This window comes from Epinephelus moara, chromosome 7 (assembly GCF_006386435.1).
Source record: "Epinephelus moara isolate mb chromosome 7, YSFRI_EMoa_1.0, whole genome shotgun sequence".
In the NCBI taxonomy this organism is placed as follows: domain Eukaryota; kingdom Metazoa; phylum Chordata; class Actinopteri; order Perciformes; family Serranidae; genus Epinephelus; species Epinephelus moara.
The window spans coordinates 28,583,133-28,611,030 of NC_065512.1; the positions used below are offsets into that span (position 1 = coordinate 28,583,133).

General features: G+C 39.6%; 1 protein-coding gene across 4 annotated transcripts in view; it reads left to right on the forward strand.

Annotated features, from left to right (window-relative positions):
• Positions 1–27,898, forward strand: part of stxbp5l (syntaxin binding protein 5L) — a 175,868-nt gene that overhangs the window by 75,659 nt on the left and 72,311 nt on the right. For all 4 annotated transcript variants that reach the window (XM_050048039.1, XM_050048040.1, XM_050048041.1 and 1 more), the window contains exons 3-4: positions 11,549–11,630; positions 19,084–19,184. In XM_050048039.1, coding sequence (XP_049903996.1) covers positions 11,549–11,630; positions 19,084–19,184 — 183 coding nt within the window. The remainder of the gene's footprint in view (positions 1–11,548; positions 11,631–19,083; positions 19,185–27,898) is intronic.

Sequence of the window (27,898 nt, forward strand, 5' to 3'; positions counted from 1 at the left end):
TCCAGATTAAACGAGATTCTTCCAGTTTGGTTAATCGCCAATTCCTTTCAAATTTTCGCGATATTTGTTTTAACTTACGGGTTTGAGAGTTATACCAAGGAGCGAACTTTCTTTGCTTTGTTAACTTCTTTTTAAGAGGAGCTACAGAGTCGAGTGTTGTTTGCAGCGAGCCTACGGCGCTATCGACAAGATGATCAATTCGGGAGAGGTTAAAGTTGGCATGGGAAACCTCTGTTACTGAAGGACTTGGTATTGAATTTAACGATGGAGTAATCATTTCCTTAAATTTTGCGAAAGCACTATCTGATAAACATCAAGTATAGTAACTGTTGCTGAGTGGCGTGTAATTGAGTAAAAAGAAATCAAAAGTAATCAAATAATGATCCGATAGCGAGGGATTCTGTGGAAAGACTGTTAGGTTATCAATTTCAATTCCATACATCAGAACTAGATCGAGGGTATCTAGTTCTCTAGTTATCTAGAATACAGATGGAATGTAGCTTTTAGCTAAATCTGGTGCGTCCATCTCTTTGTTTATTGCAAACATTTAATGTAAGTGCACATTGTGAAAAAACAAAATTTAAAAATAACATTTGAAAAATATAGAATATTATAAGATTTCTTTTTTTCTGTTTTGTTTGATATTTGTTTGTGTGTAGACATATAAGTTATGTAGGTACATTATGTATGTACATATTTATGTTTGCATATATATACATACTATATACGCAAACATAAATATGTACATACATAATGTATGTATTCAGGTACAAATGCATGTGTGTGTATGTATGTATATGTATATATGCAGCATGTGATTGTATTACATGTATATACCGTATGCGTATTTGTACTTATCTGGTTTTGTTTGTCTGACTTAAGGAAATGAAAACAAGGGTTCGGTATCTATAAGCTCTGCTTCAGCCGAAACCCTTTTCGATCAGCCTATTTTATTTTTTCTTGTAATGATTGTGATTGTGACAATTTCTGCTGCTGCTGATCGAAATAAAATTACTCATTCATTCATTTACTATAAAGTGCTTCCAAAAAATCTTGTGGGAGGATAGGGCTTAAATTGAAGGGAAATGTAGGAATACAAGACCTAATTTTGAAAATGTCCTAGAAATATGGGAACATAGGGTTTAATTTTGAGAAAAATCTTAGAAATATGGGAACTGTGGGAACATAGGGCCTAATTTTGAGAAAAATCTTAGAAATATGGGAACATAGGGTTTAATTTTGAGAAAAATCTTAGAAATATGGGAACTGTGGGAACATAGGGCCTAATATCGAGGCCGGTTCTATGAGGGGCAAGAGGGGGGAATGCCCCCTTAAACAAATGTCTTGCCCCCTCAAATCAAATCCGCCGAAAAAGGCACAAAACTGAAAAGTATTCTCATCTGTCTCCACTCCACTCCGTGCTGTGTGCCGGCTGTGTGTGATCTAACGTTACTGTCTGCAGTCGGCAGAGACCCTCCCCCCAGTAAACACCCAATCACTATTTAGTATGCAAATGAGCCAAGATGCATCGGCGTCAGGTTTCTCAGTCTCAGTGAGGCAGAATGCAGCAGTAAAGTGAAGCTCCATTGAACTCGTCGTAGCGTCTCGTGTCGTGAGATACTTAATATATAGTTAACAACAAAGTTTGAGCATAGAGAGTGAGCCTGTCAGTGCAAACGTTTCTTCAATCACACAAGCACAGCGAGAGATGAGTGCCTGCTGCATGTCACACACTGAGGACAAATGCCCTGTGTGTGCCAGACCCCTACATAAAGCCCCGCCCAGCCTCTAGTTCTGCACGCTGTTTTTTGATAATCACAGCTTTTTTTTACAAAGCTTTTATTAACTTTTCACTCCTGCAGCTTTCAGCAGCTCAAAGGAGAATGGAGTGAAGAGAAATCTATTAAATTGCTAACAAACAAAAAACCCAAAAAACAACAAAAAATGACAAAAAACAAAACAAAAAAATATAAAATGTTCTGCTCTGTCCTATATCTGTTGTGTTTGTTAGTTCTGTTAGTTTGAGAAGTCTTTTTTTATAAGACTAGCTTTGGTAAATACTGGCTATAGTGAGGTTATTGTAATTATTAGGTTCAAATTTATTTCATATGTCTAGATGCCTAATGGCGATCCAATAAGATAAATGTTAAGATGTTGGTTGTGCCTGGATGAAGGATATTTTTATTTTATTTTTTCTTAATTTTTATTTTATTTTTTGTTTATTTTATTTTTCAGTTTTCCTCCCTGAGGGATTGCCACCTTATTGTGGTCAGGGGTTTTGTGTGCCTCAGTGACCCTAAGAGCTATACCAGCAGGAGCTTAGTCTTAAGGTGGGACACCCAAGTTGGACAGGTCTTAGGGTAGAGGCCTGACAAAGTGCAATCCATTTCTTTAGGTTGGGGGTTGGACACACAGCTAACAACAACCCAATTCCATGTAGAAAACACTGTTATCAACAACAAAACAAGCGGTGAGCACATTTGAGACCACCGTGCTTTGACACCCTCTATAGGGTGTCAGCTCTACCTATGGCAAAAATGTGCTGGAGCATGATGCCCCCTTCACATTTATGACTGCCCCCTCATATGTGCTTGCCTAGAACCGGGCTTGCCTAATTTTGAGAAAAATCTTAGAAATGTGGAAACATAGGGCTGTGGGACCATTGGGCTGTGGGAACATAGGGCTGTGGGACCATTGGGCTGTGGGAACATAGGGCTGACCCCCTTTGCTTTGGGGAAACATCCCACCGTCGATGTATGGGCCTACATCTGCTAAAAGTTTTTGTCACTGACAGGCTCCAATTGTTATTATGGGTGTGTCTGACAACATTATTAAAATGATCCTACAGAGAAGTCAAACATTTTTCTCCACCTTTCTCTTGATCCAGTCTGTTTGTTATTGTTTCCCTGCAAAAACTCAGCTTGCGAGACCTCAGAATGAGACGTCCCCTTGAGCAAGACTGGGTTAGGTACAATAACAAACAGGCCAGACCAAGTGAAATGTAAAAAAAACTTATTTTGATTCCTCTGTTGGGAAATTATCTGAACAGGCACTTCTAGTGGCCTTACATTGACCTTGCACGATTGCGTAGAAGATTACACTGCAGCCCGTTTCCAGGCTACCAGCTGCAGCACTGTCACTCAGTACTGGACCAGCTTCAGAAATTAAGTTCATTACATTGCTTGGTTGTCACTTATTGGTTTTATATGCAGAAATAACCAAATACAGGAGGGTCCAAAATATTCTCATTTCGGCATTGTTTCCTGTCAGGTGGCAGCGATACAGTATTTGTCTTTCAGTTGTAGGTGACTTCACCTTCACATCACATTTATGCTGTTGACAGCATCTTATGTGTTTTGATGCTGTGCCGAGTGTGATGTGAATTTGAATGGGATGTGGACAAAGACTTGACTGTCAGGGAGAGAATGATCCAGACTGACAGAGAGATGATTTGAATCTGTCGCCAACCATTCCCTTTCAAGTGAGCCCTTGAATCACACAAACATACACACAATCACCAGTGGATCTTGAGCGACTGGACTCAGAGACTCCTTGCATTTTAATTGATTCCCCCCAGGTCCTCTGGCCACAATGATCTGCTGATCTTAGCCTTGCACAAACAACCAGTGTGTTGCCTTCCCTGAAACATGAAGAAGAATCAGGCCAGAGCAAGACAATACAGCATACTATGAAGTAGATATTTTCAGAACAATATTTACAAATATACCGTATACTTTATGAATGAATGAATGAATGTTTTTTTTCTTCGGTTACATACATCTGGAAAAACAAAGACTATCTCACACAATTTCTCACAGTCCGACACCGAAAAAGGGAATAGGGAATAATTTTTGCCTATTCTATATTACCCAAAGGATAACCCAGAATATCAAATATACCAAAGAAAGGAAATAAATTGATTCATTTTACATTATAATCCATAATCATTTTGCATTTTAAGGCTTACACAGTTTCAAATCAGCACTGAGTCCATTCCATAACTTGACTCCCAAAACAGAAGCACATCTGTATTTTACATTAGTTCTCACTCTGCATTTTTCATAAATAAACAACCCTCTTAAATTATAATTTCCTTCTTGTAATCTAAAAAAAGGGATGCTATAAATGATTGATTAGCATTTTCCTGATAACCTGTATGTATGTTTATGTATTATTCTGAAGGCTCTTTTCTGAAGTTTAATAATAGGATCTATATTTATTTTGTATGCATTTCCCCAAATTTCAGCACAACAGGACATGTATGGCATTATAAGTAAACAATACAATATATACAAACATTTCTTATTTGACAACTCCCTTGTCTTATAAAGAACAGCAATAGGTTCAGATGTAAGGCCTGTCACACTGGGAGAATTTTTAACTCTCATGCAAATTCTCCAACCGTACAACAAAACAAGGATATTAGCAACTTTTTAACTGCTACCTCTGCTACGAGACTAAGAAGCTTGATGTGACATTTTAATTTCTAATATTTTACATTTCACAGCGATGATCAACACAATAGAGAAAGAAAAAAAAATATAGCCATTAATGTTTTATATTATGAAAAATACCTGACTGCAGAATTGAATTGAATTGATTGATTGATTGGTTGGTTGATTGATTGAATTGACAGATAATAATCAGTCCAATCAATCAACCCAATTTAACAACATCTACCACCTAACAGGCTAGTAGCAAGTTATATTTTCTATATGTAGAACTTTTTTTGTAATTATTTCGCATCTTTCAAATCATTTGGATGTCATGAGTTAAAACTGCTGCAGTCTTTGCAGAAAATTACAGAATGGGCTTATATATTTTATATAAGCCTAACTCTGTTAGTACTGACATTTTGTAACACACTCATAAGTCAGCTCTGACTTTTTAAATTTTTTTATTTCTATTCAAGCCTTTTGTACTGGAGGTCACCCACTGTGTGGGCATTCAAAGAAGAAATACATATAGACTGCTTGACTAAGTGGCAAGGCCTGTTGCTTGTAATCAGTGTACTGCCACAGGTCAAAAACGGATTTTTCTCTCAGTCTGGTGGCTCAGTGTGGGTGCCTGAGCACAAAAGCCCTCTCACCTCGAAGTAAGCTTGAATATTTGGTTTTTGATATTTTTTCCTGTTCTTTTTTTCCTCCTCACTGATGTAGTTTAGTCGATTTGGATAGTAGTGAGAAAAAGAGGCAGACAGAGAGACAGGGCAGAAATCAATTGGAGTTCCTATTGACATGTTGTTTTTTTCCCAGCAACAGTGGTGCTCTGTGCATGTGTCTTTGTGTGCACAAGCATTCAGACTTCTACATAACACTAACACACTCACCTATTTTTAAACTTTCTCATGTTCATGATCTTCAGTCTTAGTCTGCATTAATTTTACTGGACATTGTGGTTGGATAGAAACATGATTGGCTGAAATATCAACAACAATATTTAGTGTGTCTTTAAAGCATATCTGATGTATATGTAGGCATTCACTCTAAAGTATTTAAGTGTGATTTTTTTTTTTCCATATCCACTGACCTTCGGCTTCGCAAACTTGTGCGCCACTCATTTTATAACACATATGACGGAACAAGCTGTCTCTGCTCATGGTGTCCAGTGTCTCATCACAGTATAAATTTGTATAATTAAAAGTGTGACACTTATAAACCTTTTAAAATCTGTTTTCCAGAGTTAGTGAATGACAGTATTGCTAATAAAACGGTAGTGGCTTGTAATTGCTGTGAGTGAAGTCACACAGTTGTCTTAGTCTGAGGGAAGTTCCTTTTTGGTGATTTAGTGTGGCTTGAACAGCGCAATATGCAGTCTTAGCACCGTTTTTTTTTTATATGGAAATTACTTCATTTTCCTGATCTCAGTGTGATGTAAATAAGCTTTGTTGTCAGGCTAATATTAGGTATGCTGTTGCTTTTTATATGACCTGGATGACACAAAATACGTGTTTATTGTAAATTTCAGAACACATAAGGGCAATAAGACGCAGCATTTTTCAGTTGAAACACTTCAGTTGCATCTGGTTGCTATGAGACAGAAAATCTACAGAGCACAAGGTAGAGTACTTCCTCTGGCCCTTGCTCTTAATGAAGGGAAAGCTGAAGCACGTAGGGAGAGAGGACAGACCCGCCAAACAGGCAGCACTTAGTGCAGAATAGGTGCCCGGCGCCTCATCATGCTGCTAGTGTTTGTAGTATATTGTAAATACAGTGTTCCCACTGCAAAGAATTCAAACAATATGCTAGCCTTATGAAAAAAGGTGGACATAGCAGTTGTAGCTGTTGCCTGCCATCCCCTGCAATTGCCTTGGTGTAAAATTAATATTGTGGCCATAAGTAATACTTGTAGCATACTTTTTTCTTATTTGGACATATTAATTTATTTATTACAAAAGTTGAAATGTATTTTGAAAGAAGGCTGGAACTGAACTTCTGCCTTGGGTCATGAGTTGTCTTGAGTCTTTCCTCCCCAGTGCACCTGAGATCTGTGGACTGGTTCAACAATTCACCATATCAGAGCCCATGGCTGCTGCTGCTGTAGATATGATAAGTCAGTCTCGCAAGACTGTCTGGATGATTCTGCCCCGTTGGTTTGAGAGTACATTGTGAAACTGAAATGAGATGTGCTCACTCTGCATACTATCAATCTGTTGGATTTCTGATTGAGTTCTCTAGCATATCTGCAATATGTAAAACATTACTGAACAAGCTAGTGTTGGCTGCGTGGAATCCAAGCTCTGCATATGTTTATCATTTAGCAATAATGCTTTTCTAATTAATCAGTCATGCATACATTTAATTCACAATCTTTACAGATTTGAAACAAATTATTGTCTCTCTTATCTCTGTCAGAGGATTTGCAACTATGCTGTTCAATTTTAGATGCATCTGAAAACACAATTTATATGTGAAAATGTCTTGCTTCCAGACATCTCTGTCCACACTGAAAATCCAAAACAACGAGAGAGAAACTAAATCTCTTTTTCTTCCTCCTCTCTCGCCTGGTTGCTCTGCAGCAGGTTAAACCTTCGTCCTGTGGCCTCCTACTCTCTATGATTACTCATATTGTGTTTCATTAAATCTGAACATGCATTTTGTTCTCACTTACAATTTTTTTCCTGCAGTGTCAGACAACTGAACTGAAATATTTGATTGTGGCTCATAAATGTTACACAATCACCTTGCCCTGAGCTGTTTGCAAGGTGTGGGTAGCCACTGATGCCAAGTAAGGTGGACAGAAATCCCTAGAGGGACAAGGTAGTCACGTTGTACATTTTGAATTGGAACACTGCCACATTTCATGTACACACACAATCATAAGACACAGTGTAAACACTGTCAAGTACACGCAATGATGAGAAAGTGAAGTAACAGTTCTATGGATAAGAAGTAATTAAAAGACAGGGTCATTCTGATCATTGCAGGACTGGTAAATGTGGCTCTGTGCTGTAACTCGAGGAATATTGGCATGTAGTGATTAAATAACTGCTCCTGTACCAGATCCAACTGGCTCTGTTTTCATGTTGTGTCATATCCCCCTCCTGCTGATTTCCACCTGCTTTTAAGGATGCGCTCGGAGATCTTACTTCCTCTGGTAACCATACCTGTGTTCTAACTGCCACAGTCAGTAAATATAGTATTCCTGAGCTTGGGTATCATGTTAGGGTGTGTTGTTTTGTACACATTAGGAAATGACTCAGTAAGGATATACAAAAACTGCAATAAAAAAAGATTAAACAAACTACTAACAAATCAACCAGTGTTTAAATTGCCATCTTTTGAGAGTGTGCAGTATGATTACAGGGTTTCCAACAGTGTGTTGCAAGCAAGGCGGCCCGATCTAAGTTGACCCCCCGCCTGGCCTAATCATCTATGATCTTTTTTTTTTTTCTTTTTTTTTTTTTTAAAGTGATTTTAAGATGTTTTTTAAACTACAGTAACCAAGAGAGTAAAGAAAACCACCCTGCTAATGTTGTAATAAATGGTGTTAAAAATTAAACTGACTGCACACACAAGCACACGCACACACAGCACATAGCCGCCAGCCTCTGACTCACGACAGCTACAGCTAACAGGGTATTTGACCCAAGTTAATGAGGTAAGGTGGCTAGTATTAAGGTTAACACTACCAGTTAGCCAGCACCCGAGTTTTAGTGGTTAACAGTAACATCACAGTCAAAGAGTCAACAGCTGATGTTTGCCTAAACAATGAGTGAGCTGACGATAACGTTATGTTAATGATTAGTAGTCAAAACTCCACAATAGTTGTTTGCAATTTGTCCTTGGCAACATGCTGCACCTTTCCCCATGACAGCTGCATCTTGTCCGGTAGACACACCAGCTAGCAGGGCCATTTCTAGCTTTTTAGGGCCCCTGTGCAAAATCATCTTTTCTCCCCTTATTTCAGCCACTCAGGAATACAGACCAAATCTGTTTCATATTATATATGCATGTGTCCAAATGCTGCTTCTCACATATAAAATTATATATTTTCATTTAACATTAAAATAAAAACAATGTCTGTCACTGGCCCCTGACAAAAAAACCCACATGTCCACCAGGCTATGCTGGGTCGCACTGCGTTGGGTTGCCGGCCACATCAAAAGATACCTTACACCTGGTCCAACAACTTTTCTGTCAGAAAGCCCTGTATTTATATTGTTAATATATACTGAGAATGGACAGCCTTGGGGCCCAGTTGGTCCATGTCGTCATATTTACAAATTCTTCTGAGGGTATCCAGGCTGTTTTACTTTTCAAAAATTTAAAATGTAGCTTAGTGGTGTGTTTGTTGGACAGCACAACCAAACGTATGGTATGGTAGGACATTAAGATCTTGCATAGACACATCTTGTCTAATGTTCTGTATTTATTGTTCTAGTGTGTTACTTATTGGTCTTGTGCCTTGTTGTCATCGACTTGTGAAGCACATCATGATGCTTGCTCTATAAGATGATACATGATACAAATTAACTTTCATCATGTCATTTTCTGGTGAGAGAAAAGCTGCCAAAGATCATTTTTGGTTCATGGACCTTGGATGTTATAGGTTTGGTTGTCAGTCTCAGGTTTTTTTTGTGAGCTTGCCCTTTATAAAAAAATCTGAGAGAACATCTGTGAGAACTTCAGACCTTGTCAGATCTTCTTCAGCTCTCTGGTTATGTTTGAATTAGAATGTTTAGTAAGTATGACTGACCTTGCTGTGTGCCTGCTTGAGTATGTGTGTGTCTGTGCATGCATGTTCTTGGACTAGTGATGTTTTGTTGGCTCTCACGCAGTAGTAGACTATTTTAGACAGAACAGTCTGTTAAAGCATACAGCAGCAATCCAACCAGTAAAATGTGAGGAGGTTAAGAGGGCAGAAAGAAAAGGCCCTGACACACCAAGCTGATGGTCCACCATTGGTCAATGTCGGGTCATCACTGAGTGCTTTTTACCCTAGTTTTTGTGGTGTGGGCCAATTGGTGCCATTGACAATAGTCAGCCCTTGTCGACTGTTTTTCGGTCAATTCAGGATGACGCATTGTCGTTGGACCCAGCAAAGCCAGTCAGTGAGAGAGATGACTCTGACTGGCAGTTCAGCTGAATGCACATGAAGAGAAATGGAAGTGAAGAAAGCATCTATAGATCTGTCTTTCTGCAAGTTAAAAATGACCCAGTTATTATTTTTTCATCTGATCAATTTTGTTTTTTCATTATTTATTTTGGTAACAAACAGGATAAGGCCTGGTATTAGATTAGTATGTGGTGATTAACGTGATTAACATAATTTGCCTTATTCATACACTAAGCTGCCTGTTTATGAGGTACACCCAGCTAAAACTAAAGCAGAAATACAGTCCTGCAATAAATCCTTCTTTTTTTGAATGTTACAATATTCTGTTATTGTTGAACCTGTTTTAGAGAGGTGTTAACTCAACTGATGATTCCTTTGGAGGTTGTAGTTTTAAGTGCTGTTGTTTCGTGTGGCATTATACTGAGAGCTGCTTCTAGGTGAACAACATTGAAACACCTCTACTATTAGAGCATCATGTTATAAATTGAATGAAATAAAAATACTCACAGTGGTAGTTTGAAAGAAAGCTATTTCTGACAATTGAATGACATTTAACTGTAAAGCCAGGCGCACACAGGTTTGCTCCTCATCCGTACTTGCATGGATGTTTTGCTATGAACTTAACTTCCCTGAGGTGGGAGGAGAGGCACAGTTGGGGGTGTGTCAGCAATCATCAAGCATCACAGTGCACCTTTTTCAAATCCAGTCATCCTTTATAACCCGATTTGACATTGCACCACCTGCCTGCTTATACCAGGCCAGTGGCACAAGCATGCTGTGCCATTTCAGCCTCTGTGCAACCACAGCTGGTGCTGGTACATCCTCATGGAACCTATCGTAGCTTGTTCCACCTGGGATATATAAAATGACTTTATCGCAAACTTTGATTATAAATTGTTTTTTCAACCACCAGCATGAGACTCGTGTCAGTGTTTTGGTTCACACACAAAGAAAGACTCACAAACATGATGCATCACAGACACCCCTTTGCCCTTCCAGGACACTTCCTTAGCATGTGCAGCCAGCATGTGTCTTACCTGCAGGGCTTCAGACCACTACTGTTAAGTCGCATTTTGTGATACAGCACCACCGAGACATATAAATGTCATTAATATATGGACCGGAGAGGTGTTCGTGTGTTTCCAGCTCTCAAGTCTTCATGTTTGATGGCGCAGTGGTAACAGTTTAACTTGATGAGTTAAACGATTGTGTCAGTGGTTGAGGTGTGTGTTTTAGTACCTGTAGGGCTCAAGACCGCAACTATTTAGTTACATTTTGCAACCATGGAGCACCAGTGGGACAAATACTATTAATACATGAACTAGAGAGCTGTGCGTGTGTTTACCATGAATAAATCGCCATGTCTAAAGGCAACATTCTAACTTTTAGCTAACTTCTAACAACAACTGTTGACTGGAAGTTTAAGTAAAAACATCAACACTTTCGACCCAAGTCAAGCCAGGTGCTTCAGCTTTTATTTATTTAATTTTGATAATGCTTTATTTAACTTTGTTAATAATTTTGTATTTTAGTAGTCTACAGCAGTTTAGAGTTTTCAGATATTGAGAAATATGTCATGTATCACAATATAGCCCTAAATATCGCAATATTAATTTTTAGCCATATCGTCCAGCCCTACTACAAAATGATATAACACAGTAAGATCTTTTTTAGTAAGGTGATAAACTTCTAATAACACAAGCAGCAACAGGACAAAGATTAAAATGCAGGAACTATGGCAGGTGAAAAAATGAATTATATGCCCTTCACCCTTTGTGTGATCATAATATTGGAGGAAAAGTGTAATGGTCATGTAATATTAGTGTATCCATCACAGTGTAGTGTAGTAAAGTACCTAAAATCTTGGATTTTGTCTGTCATATTTACAGAACAGTACACCACAATCACTTACACATAGGTATGTACTGTTTTTGCCTTTGTTGTGCTGAGTACACTTCTGTACACTTCCTTGACTTTGTGATGTCATCAGACTGGGACGACCCGGGGTAGACTGCTTCTGTCAGCATGAGAGTGGATCAGCTGTTCTTCAACTGCAGTTCCTCATCAATGAGGTAAGCCAGACTCTATTACAGTTCTTAATGCTGTGATTGTTCAAGGTCTTGTTTGCCACTTTTTGGAACCCTGAAGTCACTGTCATAGCCACATGCTCCCAGAAACCTGTCCACTCCTTGGATTCAAGTGTCTTCTTTGCACTCCGATGTCATCTTCCTGAAATGCCACGGCGGTGTTTTTAGATTTAGCCGCTTATTGGAAGGAAGAACTATGCCGCCCAGTGCAATAATATGACCCTTTTTCTTTGTTTTGCTTTATAGTTTCCGGTTGACAGTTGAGTTGAATTTACTGACTGTATAGTGGAGGACAATGCATGTGGGATACATTTGTTTATCGGGATATTTTAATAGGATTTGAGAAAATATCATCAGAGGCTGATCTACTAATTCGTGACACCTGGAATTAATTTGACCAACTGGCAGAATAGTACAACATCCCCCATAAAGAAGATGGGACCTTCCTCTTAATTGCTAACCCACTTCCTGATATAAACTGATTTGTGGTTTTACATAAAGTACTTTGCTCATGCAGATTTGCACATTGAGATTGTTATAAATTAAAACTTTTAATGTTAAAAATTCACTGATGTAAATGAGTAACTTAAACAAACAAAAAAATGATACCTTATTGAAACCTATATGGTCAGTAAATCTAAAAATGTAAGTAACATTGCCATTGGCCAGAAGTCAAGACTGTTGAAAACATGGTTGTCTAATCACTAACGCTATATCAGTAGAAAAGATCTCAGTTGACCTTTTGGAAAACACTTTGTGTTTGAGAAAAGAAACTAGAGAGGAGAGATGAGATCAGAAAACAACACTCTTGGAAATAGGAGCTTATTGGAGCACCTTGGGTCATGTTGTGATTGCATAAACGATGAATTCAATTTCACGCCTTTGTTATTGCTCTTGACTGTAGGTGGGTTTGTTTTCAAATTCAATGTCTTCTCAGTGATGAGAAGTGCACCTATGGTGCCAAACTTAATAGTCTGACAAACTTAAATTTTTTATGAATCACTTATTAAACCTTAATTGTTCATGTGAAGGTGCTGATGCACCTAATAATGTAAGGAGCCTAAACACTACATAACCAGTTGAGAGTAAAGGATCATCACCATATGATCATGTTTTCCTCTCTGCCTTTAAAACCGTTTTTCATCACTGTTTTTTCTTTTTTTCCTACTGACGGACCAGTACTGTGTGGGTTGGCACATTACAGTGCTCTGCGTCAGGTAGTTGATTTTAGGACTTACACAGAAGCATTCTCAGTGCTTTGCGATTTGATGCCATATTTTGTTTACTAACAAAATACTGCAGGTGTATTGGAGAAAAAAAAGGGCCCTCATGCAAGTTAGAGAGCAGAAGCCAAGTCACATGGGTCTGGAACACAAAGCTGTCTCTGTCTTTGTGTTCCTCTTTCTTGTTTCTCCTTTATTCTCCTGTAATTTACGCACTCTTCCTGCCTCTCAGCTTTTTTTCTTTGCCCACTCTATTTCTTTTCAAGCCCACTGGCTCTTTCAGCCCACTTCTCCATCACTCATTGGCCTACTTGTGATGTGTCTTAGGCAAATGGAGGTGGATGGGCCTCAAGAGGGGTGTGCATATGCTTGTGACAGGTATTGACTTTGAATGTGTGGATGAGTATGTGTGTGGCACTAAGTATGTGTGTAAGCACCAAAATGTTTGTGTAAGAGTATATCTCATCAGTGTGGATCTGGTTGTGAGCATGCATGCTACGACAGTATGTGGGTTGAAGTGTGTCTCGTTTAATTGGTGGGTTTGTAAAGCATGTGTATTATAGTGACTCAGTGCGTGCATGCGTGCGTGCGTGCGTGCGTGCGTGCGTGCGTGCGTGCGTGCGTGCGTGCGTGTGCCACTGACACAGTTTTGTTTCTTCATATTTTCTTGCCGTATTAACAGGTTAATATTTGCACAGTATTGCCTGGGTGTCTGTAGACCTGGGTGATATGGCTGAAGTTGTTATCACAATATTAAATTCATGTCAGTCGTTATAGATAATTATGTAATAAAGTCAAGATCATTATTTCTTTCAAGTTTCCATCCTAAAGGTTGATTTTTGCTCCTGACTGAAAGTTGAAGATACTAGACGGTAAACTGCGATTTAAACTGTTATTTATTGTCACAACATGACAACATTTGCCAAACAGCAGAGCAGTTCACAAATCTGAGGTAGATTAAAAACAATTATAATCAAAATACCTCAAATGAATAAAGTAATAAATAGACATGAACTCTTAAATCTGGTCAGGAGCATGTCAAACTCTTCGTGTTCATAGTTTAAAACATTTTGGTACTGTTTTAACTGACTATATGTAAACAATATAAATAGACAAAATAAATACCTGAACTGTGGTCTGTACTTTTAGTTTTAAACCCACAGTATGGGATTTCTGCTATTTCATAAACAAACTATAACAAAAGACAAATTTGAATAACTTAGTGAAGCAACATGGGGTCATTTATTGCTGATGAATACCTGTATGATGTGACTGAGGCAGAAATTATGTTTACGGACAAGGAAAAGAATTTAAGTTTTATTCACTTTTCGTTTAGTCATGTTTAGTCGTTTCGTTCTAATGAAATTGCCAGTTAGTCAATCACTTGCTAACATATCATTTGCATTAGATGAGGTGACTACACATACAGCCACTCTAACTAGCATTATATGGCAAATCCGTAAGATAGCGCTGCTCTGTTATCTTTGGGCAAAACAATCTTACTAAAAATAGCTTTATGAGCATATTGAATGTTGTTGTAATGTTATAACGTTACTGTACACATTATTGTGGCTGGTCTCGTCTTTTTCTGCCACTGCTGCTCCTTCTTCTGGTTAGTCTTCAGTCTTCTGGTTAATGGCAGGTGGAAACTGGTGATTGAGGTGCATTACCGCCCCCCTATGGGGGTATGGGTGGTTTAATTATATGAAACATTTACTGCATTTCTATTGAGGAAAATTATATTGAGATAATTATTGTTATCATTTTATCGCCCAGCCTGAGGTTTTTGCGTGTGTGTGTGTGCATGCTACACGTGCAGGCACACTCCCGCTGGTCTCTCTTATTTTAACGACCCACAAATCACAGTGACCTCTGCAGGTTTCTCATCATTTGACAGAGTGAGTAATAGTACTGCATGTCATTGCCCTCTCTTGGATTCAGTACGTGGGCTTTCGGCCGCCTGGCTGATGGTTGACTTGCATATTCAGATTGGCCTCTTGACATTCACTGAGGTGTAATGACTTATTCCTATTAGATGTATGAACCCACACAAGAGACCACTTCTTGCAGGTGCCTGTGAATGAGGAGCGTTGTGTATGTATTAAGGATGTATCTTTCTCTCACTCAAAAATCACACGATTCATGACATCGAGTTGTCAATAGATTTATTATGCAGCCATAATCCCATACCATGTCATCCTCCTAAGCTTGTCCCTCTTGCTATTTTATGAGGAGAATTATTATTTTTTTGTTTCACTGTGTTGGTGGAGGGTATGAATAGGCTAATTAATGTGTTTGTTTGCCTATTCTGAATTCATTATTTTGCTTGATGAATAATACATCTAAAGAGGCTGAGGGGGCTGCTGAGGGTTGGTGTCAGATGAGGTTGGATAGTGGGGTGTGGAGGGGGGAGTCTGCATAGGGAAGAAAAAGGTGAGAAGGATTGATGTGCCATGCTGAGGGCTCGATTGAAGGAGTGGTCTGCAGGAGCACTGTAGAGATGTTTGTTTTCCAAACACTCGCCACCTGCTGCAATAATGAGGTACATAGCAACAGAAACCAGTGTTGGGAATTTATATAAGGAACATTCTTAAGAAAAATGAGCTATTTTTAGAAATTGTTAAAACTCATATTCAGCATTAAATCTTATTTCCTCTATGTGCACAAAGGTAGAGAGGACAAAGAGGAGTTACTGGTGAAGGACAAATAGAACAGATGTTAACACATCCAGGCAGCCAGACACACACCTCATTAACCTTTGACATGACCCAGAATGACCTGAGATTGGAGAGCCAAATTAGCTCTCTGCAGCTGATGAACCAACAGAAAGCGTAGTGATATTAACTTCTGCTTTTCCACCTGAAATTGAAATGTTCTTTATTGTTTTTTCATGTGCTATTGAGCTTAAAGTCTACAGAATACAGAATGATATTTATTGAAAGTTGTCTGGTAGATATGGTACCATGCCTGCACTACTGCCTTTTGTCAGCTTTGGAGAACTTTGATCATTATAGTTTCATGCAACACCTGCAGGGTTTTCTCTTAAAATAAAGAACTGGCTTTGTATCAGGCCACATACTGGCTGACATATTGATTGATTAACCAATTAAAGAGTCTCTCATGCACACACTAATGAGTGCTATAGACAGAAATTTTCACTGATATAACATATACAGAAGTACACAAATATGTACTTTGTTGGGTTTAAGAACATCCTCTTTTTTAGCAATATGAAATATGACTCTGTGCCAAGATATTAATTGTAAAGAAATGTCGGAAAAAGTTTACTCGGAATCCTTTTTTTTTTTGTTAACATAAGTGCATCTAAAGCCATCTTCCAGATGTTTTTGCTGTGCAGTTTTCTCTTGGCTCTGCTGATTGTCATTTTACTTGTGCTGAGTATTGTAAATACACCTGGTAGCCTTGCTTGTGTTACCATCCAGACATCAAGATAATTATACCGTAATAGAGTTGTGGACCCGACTCTCACCCCGTCTGCTTCACCTGCTCTCTTTTCTCCTCGTCTGGTACGATTTCTTTATTATCTGATGCTCCACCTCCTCTCACTCCTTCAGGTGACAGAAGCACACCCCGTCAGCATAGGAAAGAATCTTCAAAACTTTCTTTTGATAACTGTGGAATGAAATAAAATATTAATTGTTCAAATTACTTTAATTTGAGGATGCTGTTATTGGATCCGTACAAATGGAACAGAATTTAAGAAATTACTGAAAACATAAAAATTCAACCAACATAAAACTGTTAGGGTGCAATTATATTATAATAGTTTAACTGAAATATTTAACTAAAACTAAAGACTAAAAGATATTGAATAGGGATAAAATGGGGGGGGGGGGGGTGTATCAGTAAGATTTCCTAATTTCCTTTCTAAGTGCCAGGTAATCATCAGCCCATTCCTCATCAGTCAGACTTGACATGGCTTAGGAGAAGCATATCCTCTCATTATGTATGGAGAGATGGGCATCAAACTAAATCTGGGGCAGTAGGTGGGAAATGCTCAAATAATTATGTTGTTTATTAAATCTTTTCTTCCTGTTGAATTAATTTCAGGAAGATTGGTTATTTGTCTGATAAACAAGGCTTCATTGCTCACTTTGCAAATAGGCTTTTGAAAATTAGCTGTCATGATTTTAAGTGAGATGTAAGAGTCACCGGTGGCACTGAGAAGTGAAGGTCATTCGTTCATATTGGAGGGGTAAAGGAAGGAATTAGTCACAGATGAAGTATTTGTACCAGGAAATGCTATATCCTTTTACTATCTGACCGTGTGTGTTTTTCTACATAAAAAGATGGGGATGCTGAAAATGGTTCCACATATGCACATGTTAATCAACAAAATGCCCAAGTAACTGTACAGGAGAGTGTTCATCCAAACTCATCTATGTTGATAAGAATAACATTTTTTCAATGAAAACATAACAGAAAAGAAGAAAAAAAAATCCCTTTGTGCCTTAAAATGGCCTAGATGTAACTTTACATGTTCATTTTGTATGGATCTATGAATATGTATATGAGCCCAGCCCCTCAGCTGCTGCCTGCACCTGAGCGTACCTGCTCACCTTCCACTAATAATGTGTCGCTATTGCTAGATAAACCTTGTTCCCGATCACCAGCTCTGACAAGATGAAGTGGAAGTTAATCTTAGCTTGCAAAAGACAGCTTCTCCTCTACCCCACCTTGTTTAGGCATAGTGTTCTGGGACTGGTGTCTTTGGTATGTTACGTAACAAACCCTGTCTGTCTGAATCCCTGTTTTTTAGGCTGTCATTGGTACATTGCTGTTGCATGGTGAAAATGCTCAGCTGTGGAGTTGACTGCTTATGTCCCTCATCTTTTTGCACATAAAAAACACCATATGTATATTTTACTAAGGTTCAAACCTTTTTGATTTGATTTTATCAGATTTGATTTCATTAGGATCCACATTAGCTGATGCACAACATCAGCTACTCTTCCTGGGACTTTATTTTAACTGGTGGGTGGAGGGTCTTTAAAATAACTGAAAGAACTGACTGAAAGATTATACAACAAATTATACAACAAATATTATACAAATTCACCAATATTGAAATCAATGGGAAGAATGTTTTCATCCTTCTCTACGCTGCACAGTCTTAATCCCACAATTAGGTTTGTAATCTAAAAATAATTCTCCCTGGGCTCCAGTCTTTACAGTGACGACCTTGTAGCAAAGTCGCACTGGGAATTTCACTGTAATTACAATCCTCAGAATTACTGCGGGAAACCAGCTGACTTCACTGGAAAATAATCTCCTCTCACAGTTTTCGTTCAATTTCATATGATGTCTGCTTGATTTTGCATCATGCTATCACACAAAACAGTTTATTTCAACAAACCCTATGTACAAGTTGAACAGTTGTTGGAAATAGTCTCTGAATACAGCTGTCTATGTGATAGTGTCTGGAATACTATAGGAGTTTAATACAAAGGCATGCTTTATAAGACACGTTCTTTGGATCTATGTTTGTAAAATGCCTGAAATAATGTAATTTTTTCAACATGAAACATAGATTTTCTTAATGTTTTTTGTCCTCATAATTTGGTTGAACTAACCTTTCAAATATTAGGACAAAAATCTTTTAATTTCTTCATTGATGGATGGCTGGCTTGACAAAGTTATATTGAACTGCAACGACTGCATTCACATTTTAACACATGCTGAACTTTATATTTGGGTCTTGTGCTTTAGTATAAAGGTTCTATACTAAACATAACATTAGTGTATTTATTGTAGATTGTTTGTGTTCCTCTATAAAATAAACTTAGCTGTGTTCCACAAGTTGCTTCAGCTTTTAGGAGCCGTGTCCACCAGAGCATTTTTTTCCTGAGGACAGGATATTTCTTCGCAATGGGAGTGATGCATATTTACCCTTTACAAACGGCAGCAACCTGACGAGACGCTGAGGGCAAATTTTGCACTGAGTGCTGAGTGAGGGGAAGATGTGTGTGAAGCATTCATGTCTTCATAGACATGGATGTAAAGTGTAGGTCCAACTTGACTGGTGCATGGAGGCATACAACCACAAGGTGGTAATTCCAGTTGCACTATGTCCTCACAATCTAATCAACCAGGACTACAAAGCTTTGGTTTTTTCAAAAAGGCAAGAAGATATCCTCTGTGTCTCTATAATGGTTTAGTACTGATAATTCTTTTTTTTTTTATTGAACCTTTAGGGGGCGCTGGTCACAGCCTGTGCAGATGACACGCTTCACTTGTGGAATCTTCGTCAGAGACGACCGGCTGTCCTCCATTCACTCAAATTCAACAGAGAGAGGTAAGCACCCGCACACAGACCTGGCTCCAGTGAAAGATAGATTTGACTGTCCTGTATACGGTTTTTACACAGGCAGTCAGGGATGAGCTCCCTAAAACGCCACCAACTAACCTTATGCACAGTAATGGCCATAATACTGTATTCTGCAATACTGTATTCTGTATCCTGACAGCTCCTGTCAGGGAACAAAAACGGTTATCCCTTATTAAACACATGTATGATCTATAAAGCTCCTTTCAGAGAGACCCCTACACACACTGTAACCCAGACCACCCAGCATATACTGACTGCAGGAATATCTCTCAGCTGCAGCATTGGCAGCGGTCAGAGCTCTTCCACCAGTAAGACACATTTAATCAGTTCAATCTGGAAGACATTCAAGCAGAGTGTTGACAGGACAAGGCCAGCTCCTCTGTCCTGCCTCTGCCTCTGATCCTTTTTCACCCTGTCTGACAAACCTGAAAGAAGGATCTGCTGGCTCGAAGCTCTCTCTTCTGTCTCAGCTGGCCACCCCTTCTGCCTTGTAAGCCACCCCCAGTAATGCCACCACAGGCTGAGAGAGCTGACTTCCCAGTGGTTATTAGGCAGCTGAATTCATCACCTTTGACATGTTGCCACCGAAATCCTCAAGACACCTAATTCAGTTTTCCATGGCCACTACGATCTGGCATCAGCAGAGAGAGCTGGTGGAATGTTTAACAAGATATTGTAATGGCAGCCCAGTCAGCCTGGGCGTGAAGGTAGATGAGTTGAGTGTAAATTTGATCATTAACGGTCAAATGAACAACATCTGCAAAGGTGTTTGTAAAGCCAGGACCCATGTCATGGTTCATGTTGTTGTTGGGGGTTTTGCAGATGTCCTCAAGCAGTGAGCCAGAGAAATCCTGTCCTGGAGCTCCCCCATAGCTGTTCCAAACCTGTCACCACTCAAGGGTCTTGGGGGTCAGATGACTGGTTATTGGTGGTATGTTGCTTTTGCCTGACAGCTAAGGCCCCAGCTGTGACACCATTCAGTGCGGTGGTAGAAAAGTACCCTATGGGCTGAGAAGAAAATAATCACTGCAGAATCCTGGCTGACTGGTTGTGGGAGGACAAGACCGGCACCCACTGTGATTCCTCACTCCCTCTTGATTTTGTTTTTTGCTTTGACATTTTAAAGATCCTTACATTTTCTCTAACTGGGCCAGATTTAAAAAACTCAGAGACCCCTCTATTACCCCTTCCTTAAAGCAGAAATGATGTATTCCATGGGTCATTTTCCTCATGCTAACGTATGCTTTCTCAGCTCCTCTGTCCTCCCATGACCTGGAAATCATTCCCCCTACACCATCATGGAGGATTTCCAAATCGCTTACATGCACCTCGAGGAGAGAGCAGAGAGCAGAGAGCAGGTTTGGAGGAGCTTAGAGCAGGGAAACACTTTAATCAAGTGACGGGACTACAGAGTCCCCCAAGGGTCACAACAGGATTTTTTTTGTGTGTGTGTGTGCGTTCCATGATGTAGAAATCCTGCACTTCCATGTTTCTGTATTCTCACAGCACTAGTGTCATGTGTAGGGATCTACAGATAATATACTGGACCACAGTTACATGGTGATATGTGCTATCAACTTCTGATATAGTATTCCAATTTATTTGTCTATCTATGAAAGATACCAAAAGGTTTTAAAATTTGTCTTAAATAAGGGGTTCTGTGGACATTCGTACCAGTTCATTTGACAGGTGATAGAGCTGCGCAGCTAGTCATAAGTAACGTATGTCACTTAAAACTGATGCTTTGAAACCAAGGATATCTCATTTGGCAGCTTTGGCTCCTCTATCTTTGCATCTCTTCCTCACCTCTTCCACTCACATCTCCCGTGGGCAGGACTAAGATGCGAGTAAAGGAAGAGAGGAGACATGTTAGCATGATAAAATGCGCCAAGTCACTCTTTCTGGATCTCTTTGTCATACTTTCTCATCCGTCTTGATGAAGAGGTGGTGCAACCCTCTTTGCCAGTTGCTTCTTTCAGTCAGTCAGCTGTCTCAAGTCCATCTCCTCCTCTGTAGAATAACAGTCTGTGGGATGTGGTGGTAAGCAAGGCTCTTTGCTTTTTCCCAGCAGAGACTGCTCAAACTCTGCTCTCCCCCATTAAACTTTAATGGCAAACAATGGCCTCTAGATGCTGATGCTCAGTTTTGGAAACATCTTTCCTTCTGTCTTCCTTGGGAAAAATTTCAGGGCCTCTGGCTTTACACAAGTGACATCCGTTGATAAAAACAGCACCTTTGGCTGTCCCAAATGGTGCAATATTTGCAGTGTCCTGCCTGCCGGGGGTTGCCACTTCAGTCGTTTAAGTATCCAGAGCACTCATGCACGGTCCACTATTTCTGTCCATAGGGCGAAATAGTAAGCTATTGGTGTGTGGTTAAGGGAGCACTACTGTGTCATGGCAGGGGTTGTAAGTGTACATGTTTGCGAAGTCTGTGTAAACAGATAAAAAAACAATTGGACTATAGGCCAGGCTGAGTTTCAGGTGTAACTTCACACTAATAAATCCCAATTATACCCATGTTCCTCTTCTTATACTTTGGGAACATGTTTGAGAGCTTCATAATCAAGTTGAATTTATATAACAGATAAGAGTTTGATATATTTTATGTTTTTATCTTGTGTTTCTGTTCATGTTTTCTGTCTTTCTGCAAGAAAACAGTCTATTCACTCCAACTAAAAGTTGATTTCCACCTCGGAGCACCTATCTTGTGGGCAAGGACGTTTGATGAATATGAGTGCATTCCTTCTGAATGGGATGAAATATAATGTGCATTCAAAAAGCACATGAAGCACAGTTCAGTATTTTAAAATTAAAAAGTTTTCTTTCCTTCTTTGTTCATAAAAATGCAGGGTCACAATGTTAATTCAAGCATTACCTTTGATGAGAACATGTATTGGCAAACTCATCCTGACTGATATTACAAGTCAAAGACTTCAGCTGAGTTACAGGGCATGATTTCTCTTGACTGAAACTTTCCATCATGAGAGAGCAAAAAGCTTCCTCCTCAAGACAGAAGAATCTCAATCCTGCCATAAAAAAGCACATTAAACAGAAAACTCAACCAGGGGCACTTTCATAATGCAACAGAGCCTTAAAGGATAATGGGCTGGAGGAGGTTGTTAAATCCATGTACTGTCTGCAGGTGGTTAGGGAAAGGACTTGGTGTCTCAGTGTTTCAGGGTTCAAGTCATTAGCAGTGTGTGTGAGAACTATAGACGTTTGTCAGAAATTTGTGTCAGACCTCATTCAAATTTTAATGACTTTTAAATTGTGGAATCATGCAGTTTAAAACCACAAAGGTAGTTTCAAACAGCTGCAAGCGACTTTTGGCTCGATTGTTTCCAATGTAAACATGATGTCTAGGAAAGAGAGGGCTGCTGCCACTGTCCTACACACACACACACACGTAATGTTAATAATGTTTCCATTATTGTTCATTTTAATTTTAATTGTGATAATAACCTTTATCTGTATTTTTTTAATCAAAGACAGAAAGTGCTTCCCAGAAAAACGTTTAAAAACTGAAATTAGAAGATATTTTGAGGAAGTCACTGAGGAACCAAGATTACTTTTAACTACAAGTGTTACTAAAATTTTGACTTTCGTAACATCATCAGCTTTGAAGTTTGATTATCTGGCAATAAACAAGTTTTATAATATTAGTTAGCTATACTTGCTTTATCAAGCAAACTCACTTTCAAGCTACAACCACACTTGTTGGCTAGAGGATGAGATGAGAAGAGTAGAGATAGAAAATAGAAAACCGCAGCATGTAGCAAAAGGCACAGGTTGTTAGTAGAACTGTAGCTGTAGCTGCAGTTGCCCTGCTGCTACCCTTTGAAAATAGAGACTGTTGATGTTAGCAGGCAGAAGACACAGTGGTTACTGCTCGCTGTCCGAAAATAACTTTATATCCCCGTTTCTAGAAATCAGAACCAAACCTTGTATAATCATTTACACACCTTAATAACACACACTCACAAACATTTACAGTCTATCACTTTGTTTTTTTTTTATTATTAATTGATGTTATTTCCATGGTGCACTTTCCTGATCTATTAAGTGTCATATATCTTTTGCTGCTGCAACAACCTCAATACATTTATCCTTTGTGAAATCATCACATACTATCCTCTGTAAAACTGTCCACTCGAGATTTTATATTTTAGATTCATAGCCCAGCAGCTGTACCTATCACTGTGTGAATCACATGCCCACACAAGCACACAGAGGTGAAGGTTAGGAATAATGTTTGTATCAAAAGTGTTGAAAACCTGTTTCAGTAGCTTTCTACCTGTCTTGTGCTGCGATGAGGTAGGAAGCAGAACCACTCACTCTCAGTAGCAGAGCAGTGAATCATGCTCTAAGATAAAAGGAGAAAAAGGGCATCATGAGTCATCCGTCAGAGGCCAGGCAGTGACTTGCCATTTAGCTCCGTGTCTCTACACTGAGCATCTGACAATTAGCACCCTAACACTCCCCCACAGTCCCCCAAGAATAACGTATGAATCACTAGAAATGGTGTAGAGAATTGCTTTGTGATAACTGTCAGTATCTCGTGCCTGCCACCCCTCCTCGACTGTCATGCTGTTGTCACAAAGAATTTGAAGACTCTCAGTCCAAACAATATAAATACACACTACAATGCATGAAACATAGAATACGTAATGTAGTTTTTTGCACAGTACAAAGAGGCTTTTGAGCTAAATGTAATCATCTGTGATTTTGAGTTATCTGGCATGATAATGATGATGTTCTTTTGCGTATAGATGGAGTCTTTGTAGAATTCCTTAAGCAGTGTCACATCTCTAGCAGAGCAGATGGCAAGGCCAGTTCCCTCAGTGATGTCATCATTTCAGTTAATCTCTACATCTTTTTACTTCATTAATGGTATTTGCTCCTCAGCTGGTTTCTCAGTGGCCGGTCAGCTGGCAGCTAAATCCACATATCCTCCTGTCTTCTTTGAATGATAATTCTAAAGCCCATTGATGTGCCTGGTCCGACTGTACATAGTCAAAACCACGCCTTTGACTGTCTCCAAATTCCCGTCTGGATCTGTATTCATCACTACTTATCTCCTTACCCTTCCTGCCATCTTCTCATCCTGTCCTTTTCCCCCCTTAAACCCATGTCTTTTATTTGATCCTTCCTGTGACATTTTATATAAAAATGGTCAGCTTGTGACAGAGGTAATCAGTGCTAAGAGGCTTTTCTAAAGAGGCCTCATTTTAAAAACTTTCTCTCACGGGGAAAACATAATGACTCACCAGGTTACGGCAGATAATGTTTTTTGAAATACAGCAATTTAGACGAGTGCCTATCAACATTTTTACCCTCTGATACATACTTGCATAATTGTACCTAGTCAAAGCAAGTTCATGAAGAGGTTTAGATCTCATGTGTTGCTTTTTGAATTACACCTATTCATCCACAAAGCCAGTCACTTCCTTTAAAAAAACAAACCAAAAAAACCCTACATTCTGTGTGCTATGACTAAAAGACTGAAGACTGTATAATCCTCTGTCGCTCGCAAGCACTTCTGCCCCCCCCCCACCAGTTTGAATATTGTCATCTCCCCAAGCCCCTAAAATCCTTATTGAATTGTCTGCCATCTCATTTGTCTTCTGCCTAATAATCCTGCCACTTGCTGGGTGGGTGGATGTGGGGCCAGAGCCCAATAATCCCCCCACCTCTACAAGGTAATCAGCACGGACAGGAGTGACTTAGTGTGAGTCAATCTTTCTTCCCTGGTTAGGGTGATTCTGAAGATGATAGTTGCTAATGCCAGAGCAATAATGGTTTAAGCTGCCTTTTATCATATCATCATTATTGTTGTATGCCACATGAATACCTTACAGGGCTCCATGGTTATTTATTGATTTGCTAATAGCAATAATCAGGGTTTATAGTGTTGTGAAAAACTGTTTTTTCCAAAATATTTCCGGAAAAGTCACAGAAAATATTGTTTAATGCATATACGTTTTAAACATGACCTATGATTTTTTTTGCCTTCAGGCAACATTAGAACAGGCATGCATCACCCAGGTATGGTCATAGTCGGCTACAGTAGTACCTTGTCTTGCCTGGAGTGAGGTTCACTCCTAAGTTACAGACAACACATGGACATTGTATAGCATAGTTTTTAAAGTAAATACATTTTGCATTTCAACCAGAGGAGAGGCAGTCATTGATTTGTCATGTTAACAGTGTGGGTTTGGTGTAAACTGAAAGAGTTTGACAAGTAGAGTCTAACACCTTGTCTACACAGGAGGCGTAGTGATAGCAGCATTTTCACAGAACAACAGCTTCACCTTCTTTCTCTACACAAGATGCATTCAAGCACAGCAATAAGAGTTGGTCAACCTTGTTTTGGCAGTGCTCAGAACCCAATAAAGAACGGTTCAATATTTTCTTATCTTTATCTTTATCTGAAGATAAGAAAATATTGAACAATTCTAAAAAGAAGACAAAATGAACCTAATCAATCCAATAAAGAACCACTGTATGTGTGTGTATGTGCATGTGAAAAGCAAGAAAACAGGTTTGAAGCGCAAAAATGGTTGTGTTAATGTGCTAACGCAGCTAATCCAGAATGCTGCTGCCTGCCTAGTATTGAACCTTCCCAATTAGTGATGCACTGATTGTAAGATTCTGAGCCAATACTGATGTTTAAACTAACTATTTGGCTGATAGCTGATACTGATACCAATATTTTTTTGTTGCTATTTATTTTGTTTTTGTTGTTATTAATTCCCCCTTTTGTGCCAGTTGAACAAAGAAATCTGCCTTGTAACTTGTTACTGTTTTAAAGTCACTTTGTCCTTCATAACACTGTCTTTGCCTTTTTACTATACATATTTATTTCCTCTCTATCTATTTTCTATTGCCGTGAAATCATAAAGTTCTCCTTTAAAACAACTGAATTTATTCTAGTTTTTTGTCAAACACTAAATTTTACAAAATTACATTTGAACATGCCATGATAACACTGTAATTTACCTTCATCCATTTCTTATTGTTACTGAATACACCTTGAACACATCATGCTGCTAGTTCCTGTCACTGGCTGCTAACAGCTAAGGTTAACCAGCTCTCCTGCAGATTTTAACATGGATTAGTTTTTTACAGTGTAGCATTTTTAGGGGGAAAAAATGGTGTGTTCCCTGACACGTTGATAGTATAAGTTTACTGCATCCTTTTCGTCTTGAAGGCGTCCTGGGTAAGATCTCTATTTGTCCCTAACATGTTTATGCTTGTCTCTGAGATGCAGAAAAAAACAGAAAAGCATCAGCGACTGCAATTGGTGAATGTCATCTTAATTAATTTTTTGCCAAAAGGCAAAAGTTTTCCTACAGCACTCCTCTTCTCTGTTTACCACACTTGGTCCCTGTTGTGGCTCACGTCCAATTTAAAACTCTGGTGCTGACCTATAGGGCAAGGAAGAGAACTTATCCTCCCTACCTCTAGGCCATTATCAAACCATATACCTTGGCCCGACCATTGCTCTCCTCGGCCTCTGGACTTTAAGCCAGAGGACTCTCTCCTGGCCAGGGCTCGACAGTGCAAGCATTTCACTCGCATTTGCGACTAAAAATAGGTGTGTGCGAACTGTAAAAAATATTTAGGGGCACATGTGCGCATAAAAAACAGCCGAAGTAGCCTATATTTTTGTCAATAAAAAAATATGATAATCTAACCGCAAATGTTGGAGGAACTCCAGTCGCCTTCCCTCGTCCCTCTTCCCTCTTCCCCGTGTGACACGGTTATAGGCGGTTTCCAAGCCACTGTCGGCACAATGAAAAGTCCCACTGTCGGCAGCGTGGAAATAAGTCAAAGTGTGGAGGAAGCGGCGGACCTACGTACGGGGAAGCCTGCTCCGTTCTCCCCGCAGTTAGGGACCGTTCGCCATGGTACTGCTGCTGGGCAGGGTGGAAATAAAGCCCTTTTCACACAGAGCGCGCAAAGCGCAGACCTCTGCCAACGAACCCATTCATTGTGTATGTGCTACGCGGCACAAGAGCGCACCGCTCTGCCACCGAGCTGATGCCGCGGCGTCTGCGCACCGCCAGCCTGCGCTCGAATTGAAATTTTTTTAATTTCACCACAAGGCGCTGTGACGACAGTAGCGCCGAGATCGAAAAGTGGCTGAAGGTATGTCGATTGCTGCTCAGCGGCATATACCGATCCCCAGACTGGCATAAAGATCCCTAGACTGGTATATACCGATCCCCAGACTGGCATAAAGATACCTTGACTGGCATATACCGATCCCCAGACTGGCATAAAGATCTCTAGACTGGTATATACCGATCCCCAGACGTATACATTAACGGCAGTACTTGTCGTCAAACCAGCCCAGTGGCATTACATTTGCATATTCATCAGGGGGTGGTACCCATCCAACAGTCTCTCAGTGCCATAACAATCTCAAGTGGCACATACCTTCGTGTGTCGGTGGAGCAGCGGCATAAAAGCAGCATACCACTCCGAGAATCTGTATGCCAGTCTGGGGATCGGTATATACCAGTCTAGGGATCTTTATGCCAGTCTGGGGATCGGTATATACCAGTCTAGGGATCTTTATGCCAGCCTGGGGATCGGTATATACCAGTCTAGGGATCTTTATGCCAGTCTGGGGATAGGTATATACCAGTCTAGGGATCTTTATGCCAGTCTGGG